The sequence below is a fragment of the Herpailurus yagouaroundi genome, unplaced genomic scaffold (assembly GCF_014898765.1).
Source record: "Herpailurus yagouaroundi ecotype Mexico unplaced genomic scaffold, PumYag 185, whole genome shotgun sequence".
Classification (NCBI taxonomy): Eukaryota; Metazoa; Chordata; class Mammalia; order Carnivora; family Felidae; genus Herpailurus; species Herpailurus yagouaroundi.
Genome location: NW_024412416.1, coordinates 10,317,954 through 10,343,556, shown reverse-complemented (window position 1 = coordinate 10,343,556; position 25,603 = coordinate 10,317,954). Strand labels below are relative to the sequence as shown.

General features: G+C 44.3%; 1 protein-coding gene across 4 annotated transcripts in view; it reads right to left on the bottom strand.

Moving 5' to 3' along the window:
• Positions 1–25,603, bottom strand: part of SV2B (synaptic vesicle glycoprotein 2B) — a 210,023-nt gene that overhangs the window by 60,486 nt on the left and 123,934 nt on the right. For all 4 annotated transcript variants that reach the window (XM_040493740.1, XM_040493737.1, XM_040493738.1 and 1 more), the window contains exon 2: positions 16,707–17,549. In XM_040493740.1, coding sequence (XP_040349674.1) covers positions 16,707–17,157 — 451 coding nt within the window. In that variant the 5' untranslated portion in view covers positions 17,158–17,549. The remainder of the gene's footprint in view (positions 1–16,706; positions 17,550–25,603) is intronic.

The following is a 25,603-nucleotide window of genomic DNA, read 5'->3' as shown; positions in this document are numbered from 1 at the left end:
TGAAATGTTCCAATGGTTAAGGGTCAAAAACATGATAAGAAGCCAGCAACGGAGACTGGGAAGGACCAGCAGGGGACAGGCAAAAGGAAAGTTAGAAGACTGTGGTAGCTACAGGTCCAATAAAGAAAGTGTATCAAGAAGGAGGAAGGGGTAGACTGTTACAGGTTCTGCTGACAGGTCAAGAAAGCTGAGGACCGAGATTGGGCCACTGGATTGGCCAAGTGGGGCCGCTAGTGATCTAGACAAGCACAGTTTTATGAAATGGCAGGGACTGAATCTCACTCCCAGATGTTCCAGTGAGAATGAGAAATGAGGAATTGGATTCAGCGAATTTTACCAAAAAGGGAATAGAAAAGATACACGTAGGATCAAGATGAGAGAAATTATATGATGTTTGTGCGCTGATGGGAGGGTTCCATACAGGTAGAAAAAGAGATCAGGAGGAGAAGGTGATAATTATGAAAGAAGTGTCCTGGGGAGGTGAGGAGGGATGGGCATCTGGTGTGAGAAGGGACAGGTCACACTAAGGCTCCTCCACGGCAACTGGAATAAGGTAAACACAGAGGCAATTAGCAGGGTAGGCGTGGTGGTCAGAGCCGTGGGACTTCTTTTCTGGTTTCTGTTTCCGCGGCGAAAGAGGAATGAGTTCTTTGCACTGAGGGCGAGGATGGGGAGGAGATTCTGGGAATTGGAAGCAATGGATAAGGAACAGAATAGTCATCAAGGGGCAGGGGAAAGTAAGCAGTTCACGGAAATAGAGGATGACAGCTGGCAGCACAAAGGGCCCCTCGAGGTTGCTGATCATGAATTTAAAGAGAGGCCAGTGGACAGCACTGTGTGCATCTCATCAGCCATGTTCAGTTCCAGGGTCTGGGGACTGGCTGATGATGAGTTTGAGGTGACCAGATTTGGGTAACACAGCAAAATAAAAGATGTACATGGAAGTTGATGGTGTACACAGGGAATGGGGATGATTCTGGTCCACAGAGTTTAAGCTCAGTCAAAAATGTGGTGAGGACAAGAGGGTGGTGACAGACAGACCAATGGCTGAAGGTGTCCCTGAGGCTGAACAGCTGGGGGGAGTGGGGAGGGAGAACTAGGCAGAGTGAGCTGAAGACAGAAGGGGTGCTTGACATTAGGGGTTGTGAAGGGGTTGGAGTTACCAGTCATGATAAGACCTGGGTAAGACCGGGAGGGTAAGTACTTGAGGTGGGGGGTGTCACTGGAGAGGGTCTCGACAAATGACAAACCGGGATATTGGAAAGCACTTACTGAAATTACCAAGAATTATAACGGAAATAGTTTTTGAGTGTGACAGTGGACCTCGGACTAAGATCCTCCAGGAATGAGGGGATGAAATAGAGATCACTAGATGACTATAAGAATAAGCAGGAGGCAGTGCACCCCAATGACAGATTAAACATGGGATGTGTAGGGAGGAGGAAGGGAGAATGGTCTGGAAATTTCAGGGAGAAGTATGGAAGAGCAATGGTACGAGGGGTGTGGAGTGTGAGAGAGAAAACAGCTGCCATCTAAGACTTCAGGAGGATGCATTTCAGCTACAGCAAGAAGGTGGATGACATTGAGAGAAGAGGGGAGGAAAGGGATGGGCAATGTTGTATGGGGCTGCAAATCCAGGTGATAAGAAAGGCTTGGGAGATATGGACCGCCTCATAGTGACCAACACATAGAGTGATAAAAGGGCATAACAGAATTAGTTCTGATGGTTTTGAGACCAATTTTGTTGGCAAGGCTGGTAGTGTCGGGAGAGAAAGAAGTATCAGAGGGCGTACCAAGAGCACAATGAGCTCTGGAGCCCCCTTTGTTCCTGCCAGTGGAGGAGTGGAGATCAGCAGAACCACCTTATTTATTGTCTCCTTCCCCTAAAATGTTAGCTCCATGAGAAAAAGACCTGTATGTCATTCAGCAATGAGTCAGCCAACAAATAATTGATTCCTTAGAGTTATTAAATAAAATAAAGAATATACAAAGCAAGTTCATATTTATTAGGTCCTTGTGGGGCACTGTGATAAGTCTTTACTTATTGTATTATCTTATTTAATCCTCACAGTGGTTCCGTAAGGTAAGTACTAATAATATTGTAATCTTATAGATAAAGAAGCCAAGGTTCAGGGAGGTTAAGTGACTTGTCTGCAGTGATAGAGGCAGTTAATGGTGTAGCCAAGATGTATAACCGCACCATCTGCCTTTAAAGCACTTACGCACACGGTAGAGTCTGTTGGCCACATTCCCCACAAAACTTTTTCCTTCTCCTTCCCTATTAAGGAAACCTTGGTTTTTGTTTCGGTATTAAAATAGTCTCAGAGCAATTGTCCCTCTACATACATACTCAACCCTAAAGGGTGGATCATAGCTAACTTAAGATGGTCATCTCCATCCAATTCCTCTTGCCAGGGATTTATTCAAGGAGTTATCAGAGGTTTCTGGGCAATATTTTTGCGCCTAATAAAAGCAGAAGAAGCACTTCCTTGCCACCATCCTTCTTACTTTCTGCTGGGAAAGCCATTACGGGAGGATATAGAGCTTAGAGCTACAGTGATCACCTTGTGACCATGAGGAAAAGGAAAGGAGGATGACAGAGATGCCCGACCTTACGCCCTGACATCAGTGAAGCACTAACCCACCCCGGGACCACCTAGTCAGGGAATTCTTGATAAGTAAACAATAAACATCTCTATGATTCAAAGCCATTGCTATCGGCAACTGAGTGTATCCTAAACACATACTGCCTCCTAAAAAAGAAGTCATACGGAGAAAAGATCATCTGATTGATTTGTATAGTCTTCCTTAAGACCAAAAGGCAAGATTACTTGGTGTAGAGGCAAGAGCTCTGTGCCAGTAGGTAGGGGTCCCAGGTCCCAATCTCAGAGTATATGACCTCGACCAACTCACTTCCTCTTGGGGCTTGGTTTCCTCCAGTTGGAAAGCAAGGGCATACTAGGAGCCATCCTTCATCCCTTTCACTTCTAGTATTAGATGACTCTATACTGTTGTAATTAATGGCTCATGCCTTATAATTTGTTATCACATCTCCTTTCAAGGACAACACTTCCCTTTCGGGGGCCCAAGAGAGGTGAGGCAGAGAGGCCAAGGAAAGGATGAAACTTCACTGGGTCATTTCCTGCACATCCATAGCAGAGATTGATGCCCATCTCTGAGTCAGCAAAAATTCCAGCAGTGAAACAAAAAATGTTCACTCTGCACATGTGAGCAGCCCCAGCTGGCCCCCATTGGAGGGGAAGGTGTTCACATTCAGTCTGTTCAGTGGGCCCCATGGGGCATGTCAACGGCTGCTACATTCCCGGGACTATCTATCTGACCCTCCCTTCCCTCCTCCCTGCCCTGCTACTATCTGAGACTTTTTCTGGAAACAAAACTGATCTTTTGCAAAGTGAAAATCAGTTCAGCTGGGCTTGGCTGCATGAGACTTATAATGAGGGATTTTTACATCCACTGGCCTACCAAGGACCATTTTAGCTGAGCAGTTATGAGCTCCACCTCTGACATGATTCTTGGCCGTGGGGATATGGGGAGTCCTTTTAGCTTCTGCTGCTCTGGTCCATATAGGGTGATGGATCATTCCTTGGGACCCCTTACATGGTCTGATACAGGAGGAGGGCGGTATTGCTCTTCAATCTCTGGACAGCCTATTCTCGGCCAACAGTCTCTGCCTCCGGAACTGCTGTGGATCCCAGTAAAATCATCACCCCTGCCTTTCTGGTCCAGCTGCCTGGGACATGGACTACATCCTTCTCTCACCTACAGAGATGGGCTGCACCCTACCCGGCACTCCAGTGGGGGCCCAGTTGCCTTGCAACTGCCTCTTATTGGAGTGATACATTTCACATAAAAGGTTGTTTAAGGTTAATGGGCACCTAGGGGCGCCTGGGTGGCTCTGTCGGTTAAGCGTCTGACTCTCGATTTCAGCTCAGGTCATGATCTCATGATCTCTGACCAGCTCAGGTCAGGTTTTGTGGGTTTGAGCCCCACGCCGGGCTCTACACTGAAAGTGTGGAGCTTGCTCAGGATTCTTTCTCTCTCTCTCTCTCTCTCTCTCTCTCCCTCTCTCTACCCTTCCCCCACTCACTCTGTCTCTCTCAAAATAAATAAACAAACTTAAAAAAAAAAAAGGTTAATGGGCATCTAGGAACAACTTTCATGGATGCGGCAGCCAAGTGAGAGGAGAAACCTTTGAAGTTAAGCCTTTGGAGTCAGACATAATTGGTTTCAAATCCTAGATGTATCTCTAACTACTTTTGACAAGTTACTTTAACCTCTGTGAGCCTAACTTTTCCCATCTGTAAAATGGAAGAAAATAAAGCTTCCCTTGCAGGCTGTTACAATACTGAGGAAGATCAAATAAAAAAATGCCTAATACAGAATGGTTGCAAGGGAAGAGCTTATCAAATTATAGCCCTTGGTGGTGATAGTGGAATTATTGTAATTGACTTTTAAATGAGAAGGAAGGTAACAGAGGTTGTAGCAGGCACTGGGAAATCACGATTCTCCTTTGGGTTTCTATGAATAAATCTGTCCATGAGAAAATAACCTCCCAGCCTCATCACTATAAAGTAGCCCACGGTGAGCACCGGTGGCAGTGAGTGTCGAACCGCAGGCCAGCATGCAATCACTTAAGGTCTCTGACAACATCTCCCTCATTGTGCAAACCGGGGATTATCACTCTGACCATCTCACAGGGTCATTTAAAATTCAGAGTATCCATGAAAACCACTGAAAATCTGTAATGCACTGTGCAAAAGTAAATCTGATTTTTGGACACAACCCCGTTTTTTTCATGCTGGTCAAGGTGTGTGCAAATGTCCCAGCCATCGTCACCAACATGAGAAGGAAGCCTTTGGGGGACAGTTCCTACACAGCATAGTAAGCAAAACCCCTGACATCTCAGCAGCTCTTACTGGGTCTCTGTAGAATACCTAGTTCTCGAACCCGGCTACACCACAGAATCACAAGGGAGCTGTGAACAAATGCCTATGCCCACACCATACCCAGAGATACTCTGACTTAATTATTCTAGAGCAGGGCCTATTTTTTTTGTTTTTGTTTTTGGTTTCTTTTTTTAACAGCTCCTTGGATGATGTCATGGGCAGCCAGGGCTGAGAATGCTCATCTAGAAGTGGTTCTCCACTAAGGCTGATTTCCACCCTCCCCCTGCACCCCGGGGAACATCTGGCACCATCTGGAGACATTTTTGGTGGTCATAACTGGGAGCTGGGCGCTTCTGGCATCTGGTGGGGTGGAGGCCTGGGATGCTGCTCAATAGCTTTGAATGCCCAGGACAGAGCCCCAGAGCAAAGAATTATCTAGAGCAAAATGGCAATAATGCATGCCGTTAAGAAGGGCCATCCAGAGGACCAGTTCCAAATAAGATCGGTTGCTGATTGTATTGCACAAAATGGCTAAAGCAATATTTCTGGTCCCATTGCACCCCTCTGTCCAGAACCCTGTCACTTCTGAATCAGGAGATAGAGACTATTTCCCCTCCCTGTTGAAATGGGAAAGGTCTTTATGATGGTCTCAACGGATAGAATGTAGAGAAAGTAACACTGCCTGCCTTCTCAGACTTCGTCACAAAAAACAATATGGCTTTGTATATGTGTATATATGTATTTCCTTTATCCATGCATCCATCGATGACCCTTGGGCTGTGTCCGTAATTAGGCTCTTGGAGATAGTGCTGCAATACACATTGGGGTACATATATCCCTTTGAATCAGTGGTATATACATACAATGGAATACAACTACTCAGCCATAAAAAGAGTGAAATCTCGTCATTTGCAATGATGCGGATGGAGCTAGAGAGCATCATGCTAAGCGAAATGAGTCCATCAGAGAAAGACATATACCACACGATTTCACCCATATGTGGAATTTAAGAAACAAATGAGGAAGCAGGGGCGGGGAGGGGGTGGGGAGAGAAGAGAGAAGCAAAGCAAGATACAGATTCTTAACTACAGAGAACAAACTGCTGGTTACCAGAATGCAGGCGGGTGGGGAGGTGGGTGAAATAGGTGACGGGGGACTAAGGAGTGCACTTGTCCTGAGGAGCCACCAGCGGATGTATGAAGTGTTGAATCACCATATTGTATGCCTGAAGCTAGTATTACATTGTATGTTAACCGACTGAAATTTAAATAAAAATTTAGGAAGAAAGAAACACAATATGGCCTTTGCTTATCTTTCTCTTCCAGGAAATGCATGTTGGCCACCCTGAGCCAGCAAGTATGAAATCTAGCTGCTTTGAAGGCTGCCTTGTTGGCACAGAGAGATCATATAACATAAGCAGCCCCCAGATGTTTGTGTCTTCCCAGCCTTGGCACCAGAAGTGTGTGAGTGAACCTTCGGATGATTCTAGTTCCACCCTCCAGTTGCCCCAGGTAATGCCAAGTGGAGCAGAGGCCAGATGTCTGCCAAGACTGCAGGTTCATTAGCAAAGAAAATGGTGTGAAGGTTTTGGTGTGTTTGTTTGGTATTCAGCAATATAGAACCAGAACAAAGCCCATTAAGATGCCGTGAGAGATCCATTCCAGGCTCCCCTTGATTGGGCCACTCATATCAAAGGCTTCATATCCTTTTACAGGGAATGGACTATTTATCTATGTAGCCTATGCCCAACCCTGAAACTTCTCCTCCATTCCCAGTAAATACACCAGTCTACTTAGAAATTGCCCTCATTCATTCCTGTTGTATTTTCCATGGTCTGGGGATCATATTTTCAAATATGTGGATTAACAGCCTTATGAGCTTTTTTAAATTTGCTGAAGTTTTCCATGATGGGGGCAAATATAAACATAAATACAGGTAGGTCAATATAAATAAATAACCACAACATTTTTATTCTGATAATCAATAAGGCGATAGTTACCAAACATCTTTTATTTACAAGGTCTCAAGGAGTGTGCATATAACTGTAGTGGCAAAAAAAATCCTTCAAGTCTTTGAAGGTCTCATTGCCGAAGGAGATGTTCTGCAAGGACAGTAGAAAGAATTGGCTGAGATATCCTTGCCCCTAACCAAGGTTAAAACAAGTCAGAAGCTAAAACATCGGTTTTGCAGATGGATCGGAGGAGCAAGGTGAATACTGACCAAGCACCTACTGTGTGCCTCTCCTGAATTGCATGGTTAGCATGGGTGATTCCATGAAATTCCCCCAGCAACTCCAGGGGGTAAATGCCATCCTCTGTTGCCCTGTCCTTCCTCTCTCTGTCTCTGTCTCTCTTTCTATCTCCCTCTCTCTCCAGACAATGCCATTTATTCCAAGTAAAACTAAAAACTACACATGCATAAGTTCCAAATACCTTTGATTCAATCTAGATTAAAATCAGAGTAAAGCCCAAGATCCGTAAGTTTGAATCAGCAGTTAATAATTTGAAGTCATTGACACAAGTGCTTTGAGATCGAGGTAGGCACTATCCTCTGATGTAGGAGTAAGTGGAAAAACACAAAAACGGACACAGCTGTAGACAAGTGGAAAAGCGTCCCACTCAAAGCTAAATCCATAGTTAATCTGGATCCCACATCATGAAAGTGAGGGTTTTCTTTGCAAGAAGTTCTCCTTGTAAGATTTTTTTTTCTTAACCCCAATGGTTAATTGTGGAGAAAAAAAAACACCTTAATCTTGAGAACATGATGCTGGTTTTTTGGATGGTTGTTTGGCTGGTGGGTTGGTTGGTTATATAGGAAATTCTTTTTATTCATTGTATATTTATTACCAAAAAATTGCATTTCCTTGTCAGCTTTGTAATAGCCAACACTTTGCTATGAATTCAATTATCTTATAATAAATACAACCAGCTGTGGAAAGGTGTAAATCTCTTATAGAGGGGTTGTCTTCTTTGCCTGGGCCCTCTGTTTCCTTCCTTGCATAAATTACACAAAAAATGGTGCTTATAGCAGAAATACTTTCAAGCTCTATATAAAAATCTCAATTTTTCAAAACACTCAAATGCTATCTACTATTTCCTTCCCATACTAGCCCAGGGACCACACACTTCTCCCCTGGGCTATTCCGGGACCTTCTATCAGCTCTCCTACATCTAGTCTCCCTGACAAGAATGCTTCATCAATGTAGGGGTTTTGCCAGTTGCTGAGTAGGTCTACCCCAATTGCGCATTCCAGAACTGGGGTAATAACCAAAGGAGGGTTTGGGGACCCACTGAGCCTACTGTGAGAGGGGCCTGAGCTAAATCTCCACAGATCGCCTGACCTCCATGAGCCCCCACTCTTTCTGGTGAACCACAGGAATGTTTGGGTCTCCTGGGATTAGAGCCATTTCAGAGCCATTTCAGAGCCATTTCAACCCTCAAGAGGTCGTATTTCCTTTTTCCCAGAGCACAATTACTCTGGTAAAAAGACCATAGGTCCCTTGGGAAGACTGGGGGGAAGTATGTTTTCAGTATATACTGGTACCCTTCCTCACAGGGACTCAGCCTCCCTCTTCATGAAAGGAGTTCTGGATCTGTAAACTGGATCAAGTCTGGAAATTGACGTGATGCTATTTTTATGACACAAGTTGGAGCTTTGTTCACTTTACCTAGAATTTTTCTGCTTATACAGAACAAGTGACAATTTAGCAGGCTTCCTACCTATTTCGCTTTTGGAAACACTACAGTCTTCCAGAATCAGACTATTCAGATTGCTGCTTTGACTCCACCACGCTCATTATACTCGTTAGACAAAAAATTCCAAGGGATTATGCACATGGTCACCTTGCCTCTTCAAAATGTTTAATCAGGAGTATCCAGGGATGATGATATTTTCTGTGTCTCTGTTGCCACATCACACCATTGGCGAAGTCCATCATGTCTAAATCTAATCAGACTAGAAAGCCAATTCCAGAAGCTCCAGAACCAATTCAGAATCTCATCCTTAAGATCATAAGATCATTAATTCATCCTTAAGAACGACTCCCGGTACCAAAGCCACTCTGGCAGAGTGATCCTCCTAAACCCCAGGTCCCACCTTGTCATTCCCTTTCTCAAAGGCAATCAATAGCTCCTCATTAAACAGCTCTCCAATGCCCGTGGAATCAAGCCCACACTCCTAAATATGGCGGTCAGTGTGAACTCTATTAAGGGAGCCCTTATCTTTTCTTCAAAAGAATCCCATGATCTAAAGAAATAAATAAGAACAGCTCATATAAATAACACACACACACACACACACATACACAAAACATATGTATATATGGAAATTCCTACTGGTGGATTTTGCCATAAAGAGTATTTATTTTCACCGTGGTAAGTACTCAACTGAACACCTATTTTGTGCCAGGCCCTGGGACACAGAGTGGCCCCTCTTTTCAGGAACCGACACTCTGAATTCAGGGCTAAAGAAAAAGTGGTTCAGAAATCAAATGCTCTTCTCTGATGTTCACCAGGAATTCACACATAAAACAATTAAACGATAATTTTTCATGACACCCAAGTAATACATCCATCTCAGAGCAGCTGTGGAAATTCAGCTCAAAATGTATTCTCGTGAATCCACCCCATGTGACATCACTCCATGCCCTCACAGGGTCCTCTCTTAGGCTCTAAATTACTGTCTAAAGGTAATTTGGGTCTCCCTGAGCTGTCCCACAGCGGATGGCAAGAAAAAACTAAGAGCCAATAAAATACATACCGAGCATCTAGACCCTTCCAGGAAATCAAAATTCTGAAGGCAAAAATGGAACTCTTGCCTGAAAATGGGACACTCTTGCTTTTGGTCAGCATGAAGGTGGGAAGAGACCACAATTGGGGTGTTTTTGCAATTATGGGGAGACTTTGGTATCGATTTACCCACTGCAGGCAGAGGAGGATGCCATTTGTATGTCCTCTGTGTCACCAATATTAAACGCCATCCTAGCTGCAAGGAAACAACGCATTGAGATGCAAACAACTCCATTGAAAACACCAAACACAGGGGCCCCCGGGTGGCTCAGGCAGTTAAGCCTTGGACATCGGCTCAGGACATGATCTCATGGTTTGTGAGTTCGAGCCCCCACGTCGGGCTCTGTGCTCACAGCTCAGAGCCTGGAGCCTGTTTCGGATTCTGTGCCTTCCTCTCTCTCTGCCCCTCCCCTGCTCACGTTCTGTCTCTCTCTTTCAAAAATAAAATAAACATTCAAAAAATGTTAAAAAGAAAGCACCAAACACAGTCCCATCTCTTTGCGTGGAAAATACATCAATATTACATGCAAAGGGATTAAAAAGAAATGTGGATTCTTCCGCCAACCACCTAAGATCACGGGATCCCAGAGGAAGACTTCTGGACGGCCCGAGCTCGGACTCCATCCCTTAAACGGCCTTTCTTCCCTTCATATCTGGGCAACAGGGGTAACATTAAATGCGGCACTGCGAGTCTCGTCACGCTATTTCATATTTTCTATTTCTTGTGTGAGCTCTAGTTCTGCCTTTAGAATGAAACTCATTGATTTGTGTCAACTACTCACACTAAAAAAAAAAAAGCAAAACATAAAACTGCAAAAAAATAAATGTAATTAAACCCATAGTACAGATGGACATTAGGTATTGGATATCCGCCCCCCCCCACCCATTTTTAACTTTTTAAAAGTGACCTTTAAATAAATAAAAGCATTTTTCTCTGTCTTGCAGTGTGCAGACAGGCCCTGCCAGAGTCCTCTATTCTTGAGATGTTCTGAACCACACTCTGGAAGCAAGCAGTGACTGAAAGCAGTAAACCTGCATTGATTTCCTTTGATGCACAGCGTGCAAAGTAGCATTATTGCACAAAAAATTGTTCTTAGGTCAGAAAAGTAGTATGCAGAGTGTTCCTTCTTGTTTTGTGATAAATTACCGAAAAACTGTTCTAGTAATAATGTTACTAAGCACACGCACACATATATGGAGAAAAATAAAACTCACCGAGTGCCTTGACTTGCCCTCTTGGTGTGGCCACCGAATAGAGGACATATCAGGCATGTGGTAATATCCAGTAGTTTTGTTTGTTTTTTTTTTTAATGTTTATTTTTGAGAGACAGACAAAGACAGAGCGGGAGTGGGGGAGGGGCACAGAGAGAGGGAGACACAGAATCCGAAGCAGGCTCCAGGCTCTGAGCTGTCAGCACAGGGCCCGATGTGGGGCTCGAACTCACGAACCGTGAGATCATGACCTGAGCTGAAGTTGGACACTTAACCAACTGAGCCACCCAGGTGCCCCAGTGGTTTTAAACGTAATAATGAATGAGCATTTAAAAAAATTTTTTTAGATGTTTATTTATTTTGGGGAGAGAAAGAGAGCGTGAGGGGGGAGGGGCACAGAGAGAGGGAGACACAGAATCCAAAGCAGGCTCCAGGCTCTGAGCTGTCAGCACAGAGCCCGACGCGGGGCTCAAACTCATGGACCCTGAGATCATGACCTGAGCCAAAGTCAGATGCTTAACCGACTGAGCCACCTAGGGGCAACTGAATGAACATTTTAATTAACAGGAGACCATCTGCTTGAGAGTTCGCAGGATAGGGCCTTCGTCGCTGACAATGTTCTCTTAGACTTTTTCTTCCTGAAGAAAGACAGTTCTGGATAAGTGACCCCCTAAACCTCCACACTTGAAGAAGCTCACCTTTCTTCTTTCTAAAAGTTCAGGAAAGAGGCACAGGGACACCCAGATATTTTTATTACCTGGCCTAAGGATACTTCTCTTATTTTCTGAACTGATTCATTTGATTCCAGGAAGAAAATAACAAAATACTCTACGACTTGAGGTCTGAATTTTGGGGTAAAGAGTGTTCTCTTCCTGGAACATCAAGGAGGAGTCAAGTCTAGGGGCATCACTTTCTTTCTGTTTCTTTATAAAAGAAGCAGAGTCCAAAGGAGAAGATAGGTCACAGACTAGGAGAAAATATTTGCAAAAGACACATCCTGAAAAAGGACCGTTAGCCAAAATGTACAAAGAACTCTTCAAACTCAACAATCAGGAAGCACCTCATTTAAAAATGGCCAAACACCGTTACAGACACTCACAAAAGAAGATACATATTTGCTAAATAAACATAGGAAAAGATGCTCTGCATGGTACGTCATCAGGGAAATGCTGGTGAAAACATCAAGGAGATACACGTGTAAGAGCGGTCAAAACCCAAGACACCAACGACACCAAACCCAGGTGAGGACGCAGAGTGGCAGGACCTCTCATTCACTGCTGATGGGAATGCAAAGTGGTACCGCCTCTTTGGACGACTGGCAATTTCTTACGAAACCAAACATATTCTTACTATGTGATCCAGCAATCACACTCCTTGGTGTTTATCCACAGGAGCTGAAACCTTATGTCCACATAAAAATCTGCACGCAGATGTTTATAGCAGCTTTATCGTAGCTGCCAAAACTTGGAATCAACCAGGATGTCCTTCAGTAGGTGAACGGATAAACTGTGGTGCATCCAGACAATGGAATATTATTCAGCACTAAAAAGACATGAGCCATCAATCCACGAAAAGACTTGCAAGAAATGTAAATGCAAATTACTAAGTGAAAGGAGGCAGTGTGAAAAGGCTACATAAATACTGTATGACCCAACTATTATAACATTCTGGAAAGGCAAAACCTTACAAAAACAGAAAAAAAAAATCAGTGGTTTCCAGGGGTCAGAGTCAGGGAAAGGCTGAATGCACAGAGCACAGAACATTTTTTAGGGTAGTGAAACTACCTGTGTATGATACTATTATAATAGATACATGTCATTGCATTGAATGTGTAACACCAAGAGTCAGCCCAATTAAAAGTAAAGTACAATTTTAATTTAACAATCAAAAGTAAAGTACAAACTTTGGGTAACAGCAATGTGTCAATGTAGGTTATACAATTATAAAAAATGTATCAGTCTGGTGGGGTGATATTGGTAATGGAAGGAGACCAGGCACATATAGGGGCAGAGACATGCTGGAAATCTCTGTACCTTCCTCTCTGTTTGGCTGTGAAGCTAAAACTGCTCTTAAAAAATTAAGTGTTAAACACATACAAACACACGTGTGTATGCACGCACGCATGTGCACACACACACGCATATGCACACACACACACACACACACACACACACACACACACACACAGACGAAAGAGAAAGAGAGCTAGAACTGGGTTAGCATTGAACGAGGAGGCATTGTCACCAGCCAAGGGAGGGCAGCTTGATCTTAAAAGCCTGCAATAAATAATTTAGGCTGGAAAAAAAAATATGCAATGTCATCACCTGAGAAGATGTAGCCCTGAATTTGGGTGGTTCATCATTATCAAGCCATCAGTTTAGTAAGAATAACAACTGTATAACAACAACAACAACAACAACTGAGATATCTTGAGCACCTATAATAACAGTTGCAAGCACTGTTTCAGGCAAGTTAAATACATCGAACTCACTGAATCGTCACAAAACCCTATAAAGTAGATCCTATTGCCAATCTCCATTTTGCAGACAAGGAAACCGAGGCTCAGAGAAGTGAGGCAACTTTCCGCAAATCATCCTACTAAGACTCAAACCCAGGCCACCTGACTCCAGAGTGCATGCTGTTTCTGTATCACTGCGACAGTAATTTGCGGCCAGTGCTGGGAAGGAGAATGTCAGGATACACAGTAACGACAACTAACAGTGGTTCAGGACTTACGGAGAGCTGGTTGCTTTACCAGCTTTATGTCACTTAGTCCTCACATACACACACACCAAGTGTTATCACCCTCATCCACATACGGGAAACTCGGAGAATTTACGACCTGCCCAAGGTCACTAGCTGATAAATGACATACCAGTGGCCAAACCCTCGTGGCCAGACGGCAGCGCCCACACCATCATTTCTCACACCATGCTGCCTCTCTGTGGGAAGCAGTCTATGGTACTCTAAGCAACCTACCAGGTGCCTGAAGACATGGAAAGCAGACCCGCCCCATGGCATAACCTCTTTTCCCAAGACCGTGTATGAGAGAAAGGCAGTATGGTGTAGCAGAACGAGTGTACACCTTGAAACCAGACAGACCTGGGTTGGAATCCCAGCTCCAGCAATGATTACAGTGTAACCTAGGATATGGCTCTCCAAGCCTGTTTCCTGATGCCTACGAACAGGATGAAACTGCTCTCTAACCACCATGGTGACCACGAAGGTCAGAAGAAACAGCATGTGGAAATGCTGGTCCCTGGAGACCTTCCTGTCATCCACCTCCCCGGATCCATTTCCTTGCCCACAAAGGGGGCCCCCTGAGTGCATGGAAAGTCTTCCCTGCCCTTCTTGGGCTGAGTCATAGCACCTTCTTGGCAAACACTGAAAGCAAAATTGCACAAACACGAACTCTCCAGATTAGGACCACATTCCCTCGACTCCCAGCATTTGCCCGGGGAGCTGTCAGGAGCCGTGACAGCTCTGTTACGAGACTGCCAGGCACCAAGGTGGCAGAGAGACCAAGGGAACATGAAATTATTACTGACATTGCCAATTTGGCCTGACAGGGACCCAGGTTTTCTGTTGAGAATACCACAAAACAAATCAATGTCGTGGGTATGTTTACATCAACTGGGGACTGTATGGTTTGGTTGGAGGCTTGAGGTCTGTTTTGGTTTTTGCCCTTATTTAAAAAAAAGAAAGAAATTTTAAAAAGCAACTAAACTGGGGCACCTGGGTGGCTCCGTCAGTGAAGTGTCTGACTTCAGCTCAGGTCATGATCTCACAGTCCGTGGGTTCGAGCCCCACATCGGGCTCTGTGCTGACAGCTCAGAGCCTGGAGCCTGCTTCAGATTCTGTGTCTCCCTCTCTCTCTGCCCCTCCCCCGCTCACACTCTGTCTCATTCAAAAATAAATAAAACATTAAAAAAACTTTTTTTTTAAATAAAAAATTAAAAAAAGCAACTGAACTTCTGTTGGTGTTTAAAAACTTTGGGTAGGGGTGCCAGGGTGGTTCAGTCGGTTGAGCATCCGACTTCAGCCCAGGTCGTGATCTTGCAGTCTATGAGTTTGAGCCCCACGTTGGGATCTGTGCTGACAGCTCAGAGCCTGGAGCCTGTTTCAGATTCTGTGTCTCCCTCTCTCTCTGACCCTCCCCCGTTCATGCTCTGTCTCTCTCTGTCTCAAAAATAAATAAAACGTTAAAAAAAATTTTTTTAAATAAATAAAAATAAAAACTTTGGGTAATATTCTTGTTCCTCAAGTTACTCCTTCTGCTTGTACATACGCAGCCTCTTTGGGTTCCCTAACAATCACACCTGACGCATTTTAATTATTTTCAGTGGCCCCTTAGTTAAGCAGAAATGGAGAAAAAAAACTTTAAAAGCTTCCAGAAATAAGTCTTCATTGCAGATGTTTTCTTTATTTTAATGTCCCAATCTTAATAGTGGCTTTGAATCAGGGCCGGCAAACCACACAGCCCAGAGGCTACATCTGGCCCTTTGCCTTTTTTTGCATATAAAGTTTTATTGGGACACAGTTATGTCCATGTGTTTGTGTGTTGCCTATGGCTGCTTTTGTGCTGCCAAGGCAGGGTTGAGTAGTGGTCACAGAGACTATCTGTACCTGCAAAGTTTAAAATATTTGCTCTCTGGATCTTTATAGAACATGTCTGCCAACCCTTACTTTAAAGCTAGTACCGGGGAAGAGAACCACACGAGGCATTTCATGGCACTCGTCTCTACAGTAATTACATAACCCTCTGTGTTTGTCTGTCAACGCATCATTAACACAATGCCTGTTTGTCCTGCTGTGTGTAAGTTCTTTGAGAGGCAGGGACTATGTCTGTCTAGTTCAATATTTTCTCCCCAAGGGCTGAGCACAGAGACTGGCACACAGTATATGCATAATAAATATTTGTTGAATGAATGAGCTAAGTTGCTAGATAGATTTTTAGTTCTTGAGGGTTAAGAACATGACTCAGAGCAAGTTCACAATAACTGTATGTTTGTTAAATAATCAATCATACGGACTTCAAGTTTAGAGAATGGATATGTTTTGCAATACATTTAATGATTGAGGCAAATCCTTGTCTGTATTATGATCAGTCTCTTCTACACCATGCCATTCGTGCCAACCTCTCTCTACACAAAATCCTCTGTCTCAGGCTCTGACATCTGATGCTTGGTTCTGATGTTGCTAGTCTCATTACTGATTTGCAAGGCTGGTCTTGCCTCCTGTACAATTCATCTGTGCTTCACAGTGTGATTCCCAGTGGCCTGCAGGGGCTCTGGGGGTGTGCTCAGCCCAGCGTACATCCCCAAGGCACACGGGCAGTCAGCCCACTAACACTTACATACAAGAGAAACCAGGAGCAGGTGCCATTGGATTCTAGAAGGACACAGAGAGGACAGAGAGGAAGAGGCCTCTGGCCTACCACTCGCAAAATGTATTTGTCATTTGGATGTAGAAGACAGTTGGTTTTAATACGAAGATGAGAGAAATGTGACTCTCAAAAAGGCAATGAGATTTGGAAAAAGAACCAAGAAGTTGAGATTCAGGAAGACCTAAGCAGGGATCCAAGCTCCAATACTTACTAGCTGGGTAAACTTTGAGCCAATTAATTTTCTCTGAGACAAAAATATCTTAAAGGCAAAATGGATGTAAAGTGATAGCATCGCAAGGGAATTGTCATAGATTTAAGGTGTCTAATAGTAACAGGTGCTATACAAGTTTTACTGCTCTTTCCCCTTCATAATTTAATGCCACAGAGAGAATGATCTTTGGAAATTTTACTTACCGAGCATTCCTTTTTTGGAACTGGACAGACACATGTCCTTCTCTGCACTGGGCAGGACAAAACTCACCACGAACACCTCCACTCCGTCGGCCATCAGAGCCAAACCCAAAACGAAAAAGAGGATCCACTGGAAACGCCCGTGGCCACACTCCTCGATGATGTTCTCGTACTGGTGGGCCAACTGCTCCTCGTCTTCCAACCTCTCAGCCATCAGGTCAGCTTGGCCCCGAAGGCCATCGGCTCTGGAGGGTGCCATCTTGGCCTGCTTGGCCTTGACATCATCTGGGTGAGGGATGCCTTGGTACTCCCCCTCATAGATCTCATCCTCTTCATCGTGGCCCTCTGTAACATCACTCTGTGCATCCTCCTCTGGGTTGGACTCGTTGCCACGGTAATAGCCATCACTGGGGGCATGGCCCTCATAGTTGTCCTGGTACTTGTAGTCATCCATTCCTTAGTCCTGGGACTGCCTGGTCACCTCTCAAGCTATATCTCTCACTCTTTGGTAGAGGTTTGGGCTGTTTCAATAACCATCACCCATTATATATGTAGAGGTCTAAATGTAGAATCTGTTCGTGTGACTCCTTGGGTGATTCTCCTTCTCGTCTCCCAAATAGAGCAGATGCAGGCAAAGACAAAGTAAGTATTCTTTTGCACTCAATGTCTATTGCAAGTCTTTGGAAAGTTTCAAATTCTAGTCTAGTCTCCTTCAGTGACCCAGCAGTGTTTTTGTGGGGGAGATGTTGATTAGAGATGGGGCCAGCTGTTTTCCTTGACAAGGAGCCCACAGGACTTGGCAGCGTGCTGGCTGGCCTGATTTGTTCTGCTACTGAAGGTTATGCCCTGGGAGTGCAGAGAAGGGAGAGAGCAGTGTTACAAAATGCAGAAATTCTCACAAAATACTCTCAGAATTAAACAAATATATTTACTAATGCCAGTGCTTCAGGGGTTAGGTGGAGGAAATGTTGATTAGACGTTCAGATTGGTATCGAATGAATAAGGACTGAATCAGTGAGACAAAGAGTAAGGGGAGAAAAAGCAGAGGGTCAGAGAGGCCCTTTGAAGGGTTGATGAGCCTGTGAAGGGCGTCAACTCAACACAAGGACTAAACAGAAAGCAGGCAAGGGATTCTCAATACAAGGCGATTTTGTACTACAGATTTTCTATTGGAATTTACCAAACCTTTGGCAACAGGGTAGGTTTCTTACATACCAGCTTCTGTTAGGAAAATGCCAGCTTTTCTAACTTTGCTATGAAGCGGCCATATGATTTTACATCTAGAAAGGTGAGGCAAATATCCAGGACCATTTCTCCAAAGACTCAGCACTGTGGTTTGAAGGCCACTCTGACCTTGGACTTGACTTAACTAGGCAGGAAAAGCTGCTGAAGACCCAGAGCCAGAGGGCTTGAGTCTGCCACATAAGGACTGTGTGACCATGCTCACGTCTTTCTGAGCCTCAGGTTTCTCATCTGTAAATGGGGATAACAAGAGTACCTAACTCATAAGGTTGTTCATAAAATGCTTAGCACAGTATCAGACCTGCATGGTAAACACTATTGAGGCCCTGACATTATTGTTGCTCTTTTTTTTTTTTTTTTTTTTTGGTAGCCCCAATTCTAGAAACCGGGACACTGTATTGTCAGAGCCGGGTCAAATCCCTGGGGCCACCTGTTGATTCTTATGCCCCATGACTACCACACCCTGCACCAATTAAATTCTTGAATCTCAGTTCTCACAAGGTTTGGAGTCACCACTTAATGAAACCTACTGTGTGCCAGAAACTGTGCTTAAATGTGTCACATCCCTGGGGCACCTGGGTGGCTCAGTCGGTTAAACGGCCGACTTCAGCTCAAGTCATGATCTTGCAGTTGATGAGTTCGAGCCCCGCATCGGGCTCTGTGCTGACAGCTCAGAGCCTGGAGCCTGCTACCGATTCTGTGTCTCCCTCTCTCTCTCTGCCTGTCCCCCGTTCATGCTGTGTCTCTCTCCATCTCAAAAATAAAGATAAACATTAAAAAAAAATTTTTTTTAATGCGTCACATCCCTTAGCCCTAACTCTCACAACAATCAAAACAAGAAGAAAGTATTTGTACTTTCATTTTACAGATAAACTATGGCTCAGATGGAGTCAGGTCAAGGTCAAATAGCTAGGACCCAACGCCAGGCCCACTGATTCCCAAGGTCAGTTCTTTCCATGGCCCCTGTGCCTTCCAAATGCTATTCAGAGGGAGCGTCACATTAGATCACCCGGAGGGCTTTAGAATGCAGATTCCCAGAGCACACAGAGGGGCTGGTTCAAGTTCAGGAATCTTAATCTTCACACAGCTCCCTGGGGTGGGGGGGCTCCCCAGCTTCTCATTGGGCAGCCCTCAGGGGTGGAGGCAAGGCCCCTTCCACACACACAGGACCTCACTTCAACTCTCCCTGGCTGCCAGACTCCTTCATTGGGGCCACCAGAAACCCACTCCCCAGCTCAACCCACCTGCTATCATGTATATGTGCCTTCAACCTTTACAACCTTCCCTGTCCCATCTGAAATCCACATGGACCTTTCTAACCAAGCTCAGCAGATGCTACCCCACAAAGGACTGCACACACTTATCCTCACCGTGCTGACGGCACATCTCTGGGCGCCCCGCCCCACACCTGCTTGCCCAGCTCTTCTCACCTTCAGCCCTGAACAGACTCCAGTTCTGGAACTCATCTGACTCAAAAACAAAACATATGTCTTCTGGACGAAGCCGGAGACCAGGGGTTCTCAAACGAAGGGTGAGCCAGAATGACAGGGGCTTGAGGGACTTACTAGAAATGCAAATCCCAGGACCCCCCCTCCAAAGACTCTGGACCTGCAAAGTGGGGGTGGTACCTGAAAATCTGCATTTTCCACAAACACCGCAAGGACTGCACCAGTGGGCTGCCTTCTCAGAAAGGATCATGAGAGTTAGCAAGAAAGATTTACTAAGGACTGATTCTCACTTTATCTTTTCAGATTTTTCACCCACCCCAGTAAATAAATTTGTATTAGACCATGCTGGCCTGAACCATGTCAGAATAATATTCTAAATCTGTTTTTATTATATCCATTTAGGAAGCACAGAAGGACTATAAATCGCATGTTTACAGCATGAGAGTTTTGCAAAGTGCTATAAAAAAAAAAACAACAGAGAAAGAATGCCAACTGCCTGAGACCTTGTGTGTTATTTCCATCCTGGGGGCTCTGCAAAAATGTCATGAACCAGAAACGATAGATTTGCAATTCTAAAAGTACACGTGGGAACTGTCTCGAGGGGCAGAGGTCCTGGACTCGTGTTTTGCAGAAAGACGCAGATCTTCCTCAAAGGTGATTCCACTCATCTGATCCAGGGAAATGAGCTGCTGTGAGTGACTAGTGCAGAAGAGTAGGGAGGAACCCCTGTCAGGTGTTGTGGGTTGTTTTCTCTTCCATTGAGAAATGCCAAGTTATTTTTCCAGCAAAGCATTTTCTAGAGAATACAACCATCAATCACTTTCAGTGCGATGGGCGGAAACGTGATCACCCAAGAAGGTGCACCAAAGCCATAAACCCCAGTACTTCAGAATGTGACCTTATTTGGAAATATGGTCTTTATAGAAGTAATTGGGTCAAGAGGAGGTCATTGGGGTGGGCTCTAATCCAGTATGACTGGTGTGACCTTATAAAGAAGGGAAATGTGGACTCAGAGACCCATCTGAAGAGAGAGATGAGGTCAAGACACAGGGAGCGTGCCATCCATAAGCCAAGGAATGCCTGAGGCTAACAGAGAAGACTGGAACAGTCTCCCTCACTGGCCTTGGAAGGAACCAACCCTGATTGTGGATTTCTAGCCTTCAGACCCATGAGACAGTGAATTTCTTTAAGCCACCCAAGTTGTTGAACTTGGTTATGGCAGCCCCAGTAAACTAACACATTCAACACCATTGACAAGCCAAGCGTTTATCAACTGAAGAACAATAATAAAATAACCACAAGAGCAACCATTCACTGAAAAGCAATACCTCATTTATTCTCACAGCCAACAGTGAAGCAAGATTATTCTCTCCATTTCATGTAGGATGAAAGCCAAGGCTTCAAGGAAATTAAAGAATGTGTCCAAATAAACACAGAGAACCAGCATCAAGGATTGGATTTGAAGTTCACAAAGAGCCTTAAGGATGATGTACAAGGTGGAAGACGCTGGACTCCAAAGATACAAGTTCAAGGTCACACGCTGAGTTGCCTGCAGAGCTAAGAGTGACATCAAGCTTCTGACTCACAGGTTGGGCTTTGGGTGCCTATCCCCCACAGACATCCCCCAGGATCTTTGGTGCTTGAGGCATTGTGATAGATACCGACCTGACCTGAGCCCCATTCTCAAGAGGTCTGCTCCTCATGAAAGAGTCAGATAAAACAACACAAAGCATCATACAGTAATAAAAATGACAATCTTAATTATTAACATTATCTTTTATTTATTGAATACTTGCCTCGTGGCTTTGTGCCCAGGTGCTATGCTAAGTGTATCATGTGCTTTAGGCCTTTTAACCAGGACAACAACCCAATGAGGCAAGGATTATTATTATACTTATTTCACAGTAAACAAGACTGATGCTAAAAACATCATGATTGTAGGCTCTCCCAAGGAGTTCAGAAGAGGGACGGGTCCTCGTGGGCTGGGATGTGCTGAAATAGCATCCTGGGGACTTCCAAGGGCAGGAAAGGGCTCAAAGAAGCCAGCAATTGAGAGGAAGGCACTTCAGGCTGGGAAATAAGGATCAGCAAAGTCATGGAGAACAACTTGGCTTAGCTTGTCTGGGCAGCAAAGAAGCACGTGCCCACAGCAGATGATGCATGAAGGAAAACTTACAGGAGACACAGTGGGGAAGAAAAGAGCAGCCGATCTGAATGCCCTGCTCAGGGACTGGGAATTTTCCATTGAGCGAAGGGAGCCATGACAGTTGCTGAAGTGACCACAGCAGCATATCACACAAAGCAGGGATCTAGAATGATCTCCCTGGTGGGGATATGCGGCCTAGTTTTTAAGATAAAACCTAGGGATGACAAAGCTAAGTAGAAGTGTGTGTGTGTGTGTGTGTGGTAATAATCCAAAGGTGAGATTAAGCCCAGAAAAAGATGGTAGCCATGGGACTGGAAGAGAAGGAAGGACACAAGGAGACTCCCACAGGAGAACACGTGTACATTTCCTGTCAGCTGAGAAGGAGAAAGTGAGGTGACCAGGACAGTGGTGACTCCAGGGGGGCAAACTCTGGACTGGAAATCTTTCCAGAATCCTCCGGTTGCTGTATAATTAAAACAACAATGACAAAAATCTTTTGACTTCTTTCAAACTGCCTTTGCCGGGGGGAGGTGGGAGGGAGGTATATGCAACAGAGTGGTTCAAGAGCACAAACTCGGAGTCATAAGGCGCCAGGTTCAAGTCCTGACTCCGCCATTTCCTCTGACCTGAGCACAAGCTATTAATCATCTGTGTCTCAATTTTCTTATCTGTAAAATGGTTGTGATAAAAAATAACCACATTAGAAAATCCGTGAAGAAGGCTTAGCATGCTGCCTGGCACAGATGTGACTGATACAAATCTGATCTGATTTTCATTGTCGTTGTTGTCATTATGACCATTATCTGACTGCGCCTTGACAATTAACATGGAGCCAGGATCTCAGCTTGAGCCCAGCCTAGCTCTGCTTGAGATGTGGGGTCCATCTGGGCCAGGCTGGGGAATCAAGTGCAGATAAAAACAAAGTGACATTTAGTTTCTCAAGAAAACCACTGCCTCTCAAAAACACGCCAACCCCAACCTTGTCAGCCTCTTCCCTCACCTCTCACATTCTACAAACCTCTGAGTCTGTGCTGTTTGATTCAGCATCACTGTGTGGTAAACACTTGGTCATAATTAAATATCACAGAGAACAAAGTTAAAAATAATATTATAATAAAGTGATGTAATGCTTCCCAAAATGTGTGCTGTAGAAAGTTAGGCATTTAATACGCTCATTTCAGAGGGGAAAAAAAAGAGAATTCTAAGAGCAAGTAAGTTTAGGAAACATGGCATTCTGTTCTGGAGATTCAAACTGCATATTTCTATATTAAGTGCTGTGAAAGACCTGAATAAAAACCTATCTAACACCGCAATGAGATTTACCACACACCCAACAGAACAGCTCCCATTAACAGATAGACAATAGCAAGGGTTGGCAGGGATGTGGTGAACTGGAACCCTCATATGTTGCTGCAAGGAATGAAAAATGGTTCAGCTCCTTTGGAAAACAGTTTAGCAGTTTCTTAAAATGTTAAGCATGCTCTTACGAAATAACCCAGTGATTCCACCCTAAGAATCTACCCAAGAGAAAAAAAAAAAAAAAAAAAACAACAACATATGCCCACCCCTGGAAAGCTGGGAACACTTATTGGCCCCCTTGGCAGGAATCAGCAGCAGCTGTGTCTTCTGTTACAAATGGCCTTGATGGGAAATTCTCCCCAGTGAGTCAGGGCTGAAGAAAATGGCGGATAATCTGGACCAGAAGGACCAGTACCCCAATACATGAGCTAGACTAGGGTACTCCTGAAACTATTGGGCTTAAATGTAAGGGGAAATGAGGCACATAAATGTATAACTTGAGTAAATGTTATTCGAGAACCTTACTGTAATTCTATTTTACATGAACAAGACATAGGGAAGTCAACAGACTCAGATGGATACTAATGAGATGTCCAATGTGTTAGTTAGCTTTGCAAACACCTCTTCCTTAAATTCCTATCCTAACTGTGTAGGTCATGCCAATAATGAGTACTAAGAGAGGGCAGGGGGACTCAGCACAAAAGAGAAAGACCACTGGACCACTAGACATCAGACCTGAATTATAGTCCTATCTCTACCATCAAGTCATTGTGGGACTTTGGATGAGTCATTCACTCTCTGAGGTCCCTAAAATGAGCGGCTGTGCTAGGTGACTTCTTAAAGTCCTTTCCAGTCTCAGACTCAACATTTTCTTCTGTATCTGTGACAGTGCTTCGAACTATCTACATAATGTTTAAAACATAATTGTTATTATTTTAATATCTAGGATAGTGTCTGTTTTAAGAGAAACCATTTTTAGCAGCCAAAAGATAAACCATTTTTTGGCAATTGGAAGGCTCTTTATTCTTAAACATTTAGAATTATTCCAAGAGGTCCCATGGTATCATGCACATATCTCTCTTATCATATTTTATCATAATTGTTTATATGTCTCCCTGCCAAGGGATTGTAAGCAATTCTAGGATAGATAACACCCTGGGTTTTACTGATTTTTGCACCTACAACACCAAACACAGAGCCTCTAACCACAGAAGGTCTTTGAAAATATTTGCTCATGAAAGAAGGTTAATAGCTATTTAGTGCTGGGCTGGAAGCAAGTCTAAAATGGCCCATGGGCCAGAGTGCTCTTGCACTTGCTGTAACTAGACCAAATGGTTTACCTTTGTTAAAAAAAAAAAAAAAAAGTCAGATCAACTGACATCCTGAAGATGCCCCCTTTCACAAGAAGTCATTCATTCACTCTTTCACCTCCCTCACGAGCTTTCTATTAATGCCATGTTCCCAGCTGAGATGGCTGGGGTGCTTGGGGTTCCAAGGACTGCCTCAGTTATTTATTATCAACTTCCTGACCATACGATAGGTTTGAGCCACCTGCAATGCTTTTTGAAATACACTGCTTGATGTTGCTGGGGTAGCTGACACCAACCAGTGGGCTGAAAAGACCAAAGCTTATCTGGCTGGTTTTGGGAGACGGTGTTCTCTGAGGCACCCCGCAATCACTGTCCTTGTCCCACTTAAAACACCCATGGCTCATTAGCGTGACACAAAAGCACTTCTCTCCTTTCTTAGCTGAATCACCCAGCTATTTCTATTGTGTTAAAACAGGAAGCTAGTCTCCAAGGAGTGAGAAACGATTGATTATTAAACAAGAACCAAACCACCTGATTTTTCAGTGGCAGGAAAACAGCAAGTATTTCAAAGCAACACTAAATCCTTGAGAGTAATAGGAATGTTCAGAATGCTTCTTCATTTTATACATTTTTAAATTTTATTTTATGGAGGGGGAGAGGGGGAGAGGGGGAGGGGCATAGGGAGAAAAAGAATCTCAAGCAGGCTCAGTGCGGAGCCCGATGCAGGTCTCAATCCCACAACCCTGGGATCATGACCTGAGCTGAAACCAGGAGTTGGACACTCAAGTGACTGAGCCACCCGGGCACCCCAGAATGCTTCTTCATTTTAAAATACAGAAGCAAGATGGGGCGCCTGGGTGGCTCAGTCGGTTGAGTGTCCGACTTCGGCTCAGGTCATGATCTCACGGTTCATGGGTTTGAGCCCTGTGTCAGGCTCTGTGCTGAGAGCCTTGAGGCTGCTTCAGATTCTGTGTCTCCTTCTCTCTCTGCCCCTCCCCTGCTTGTGCTCTGTCTCACTCTGTCTCTCAAAAATAAATAAATGTAAAAGAAAAATTTTATATACAAAAACAAGAGCACAGGGGCACCTGGGTGGCGCAGTCGGTTAAGCGTCCGACTTCAGCCAGGTCACGATCTCACGGTCCGTGAGTTCGAGCCCCGCGTCAGGCTCTGGGCTGATGGCTCGGAGCCTGGAGCCTGTTTCCGATTCTGTGTCTCCCTCTCTCTCTGCCCCTCCCCCGTTCATGCTCTGTCTCTCTCTGTCCCCAAAATAAATAAACGTTGAAAAAAAAATTAAAAACAAAACAAAAAAAAACAAAAACAAGAGCACAATTTATGGAGAAGTATGCTAATCAACATATTTTTTACAACATCAAACTTGGAAAACAAACGTATTACACAACAGGGAACAGGTAAATAAAGGTTAGTATATTTATACAGCTAAATATTATGGTGTTA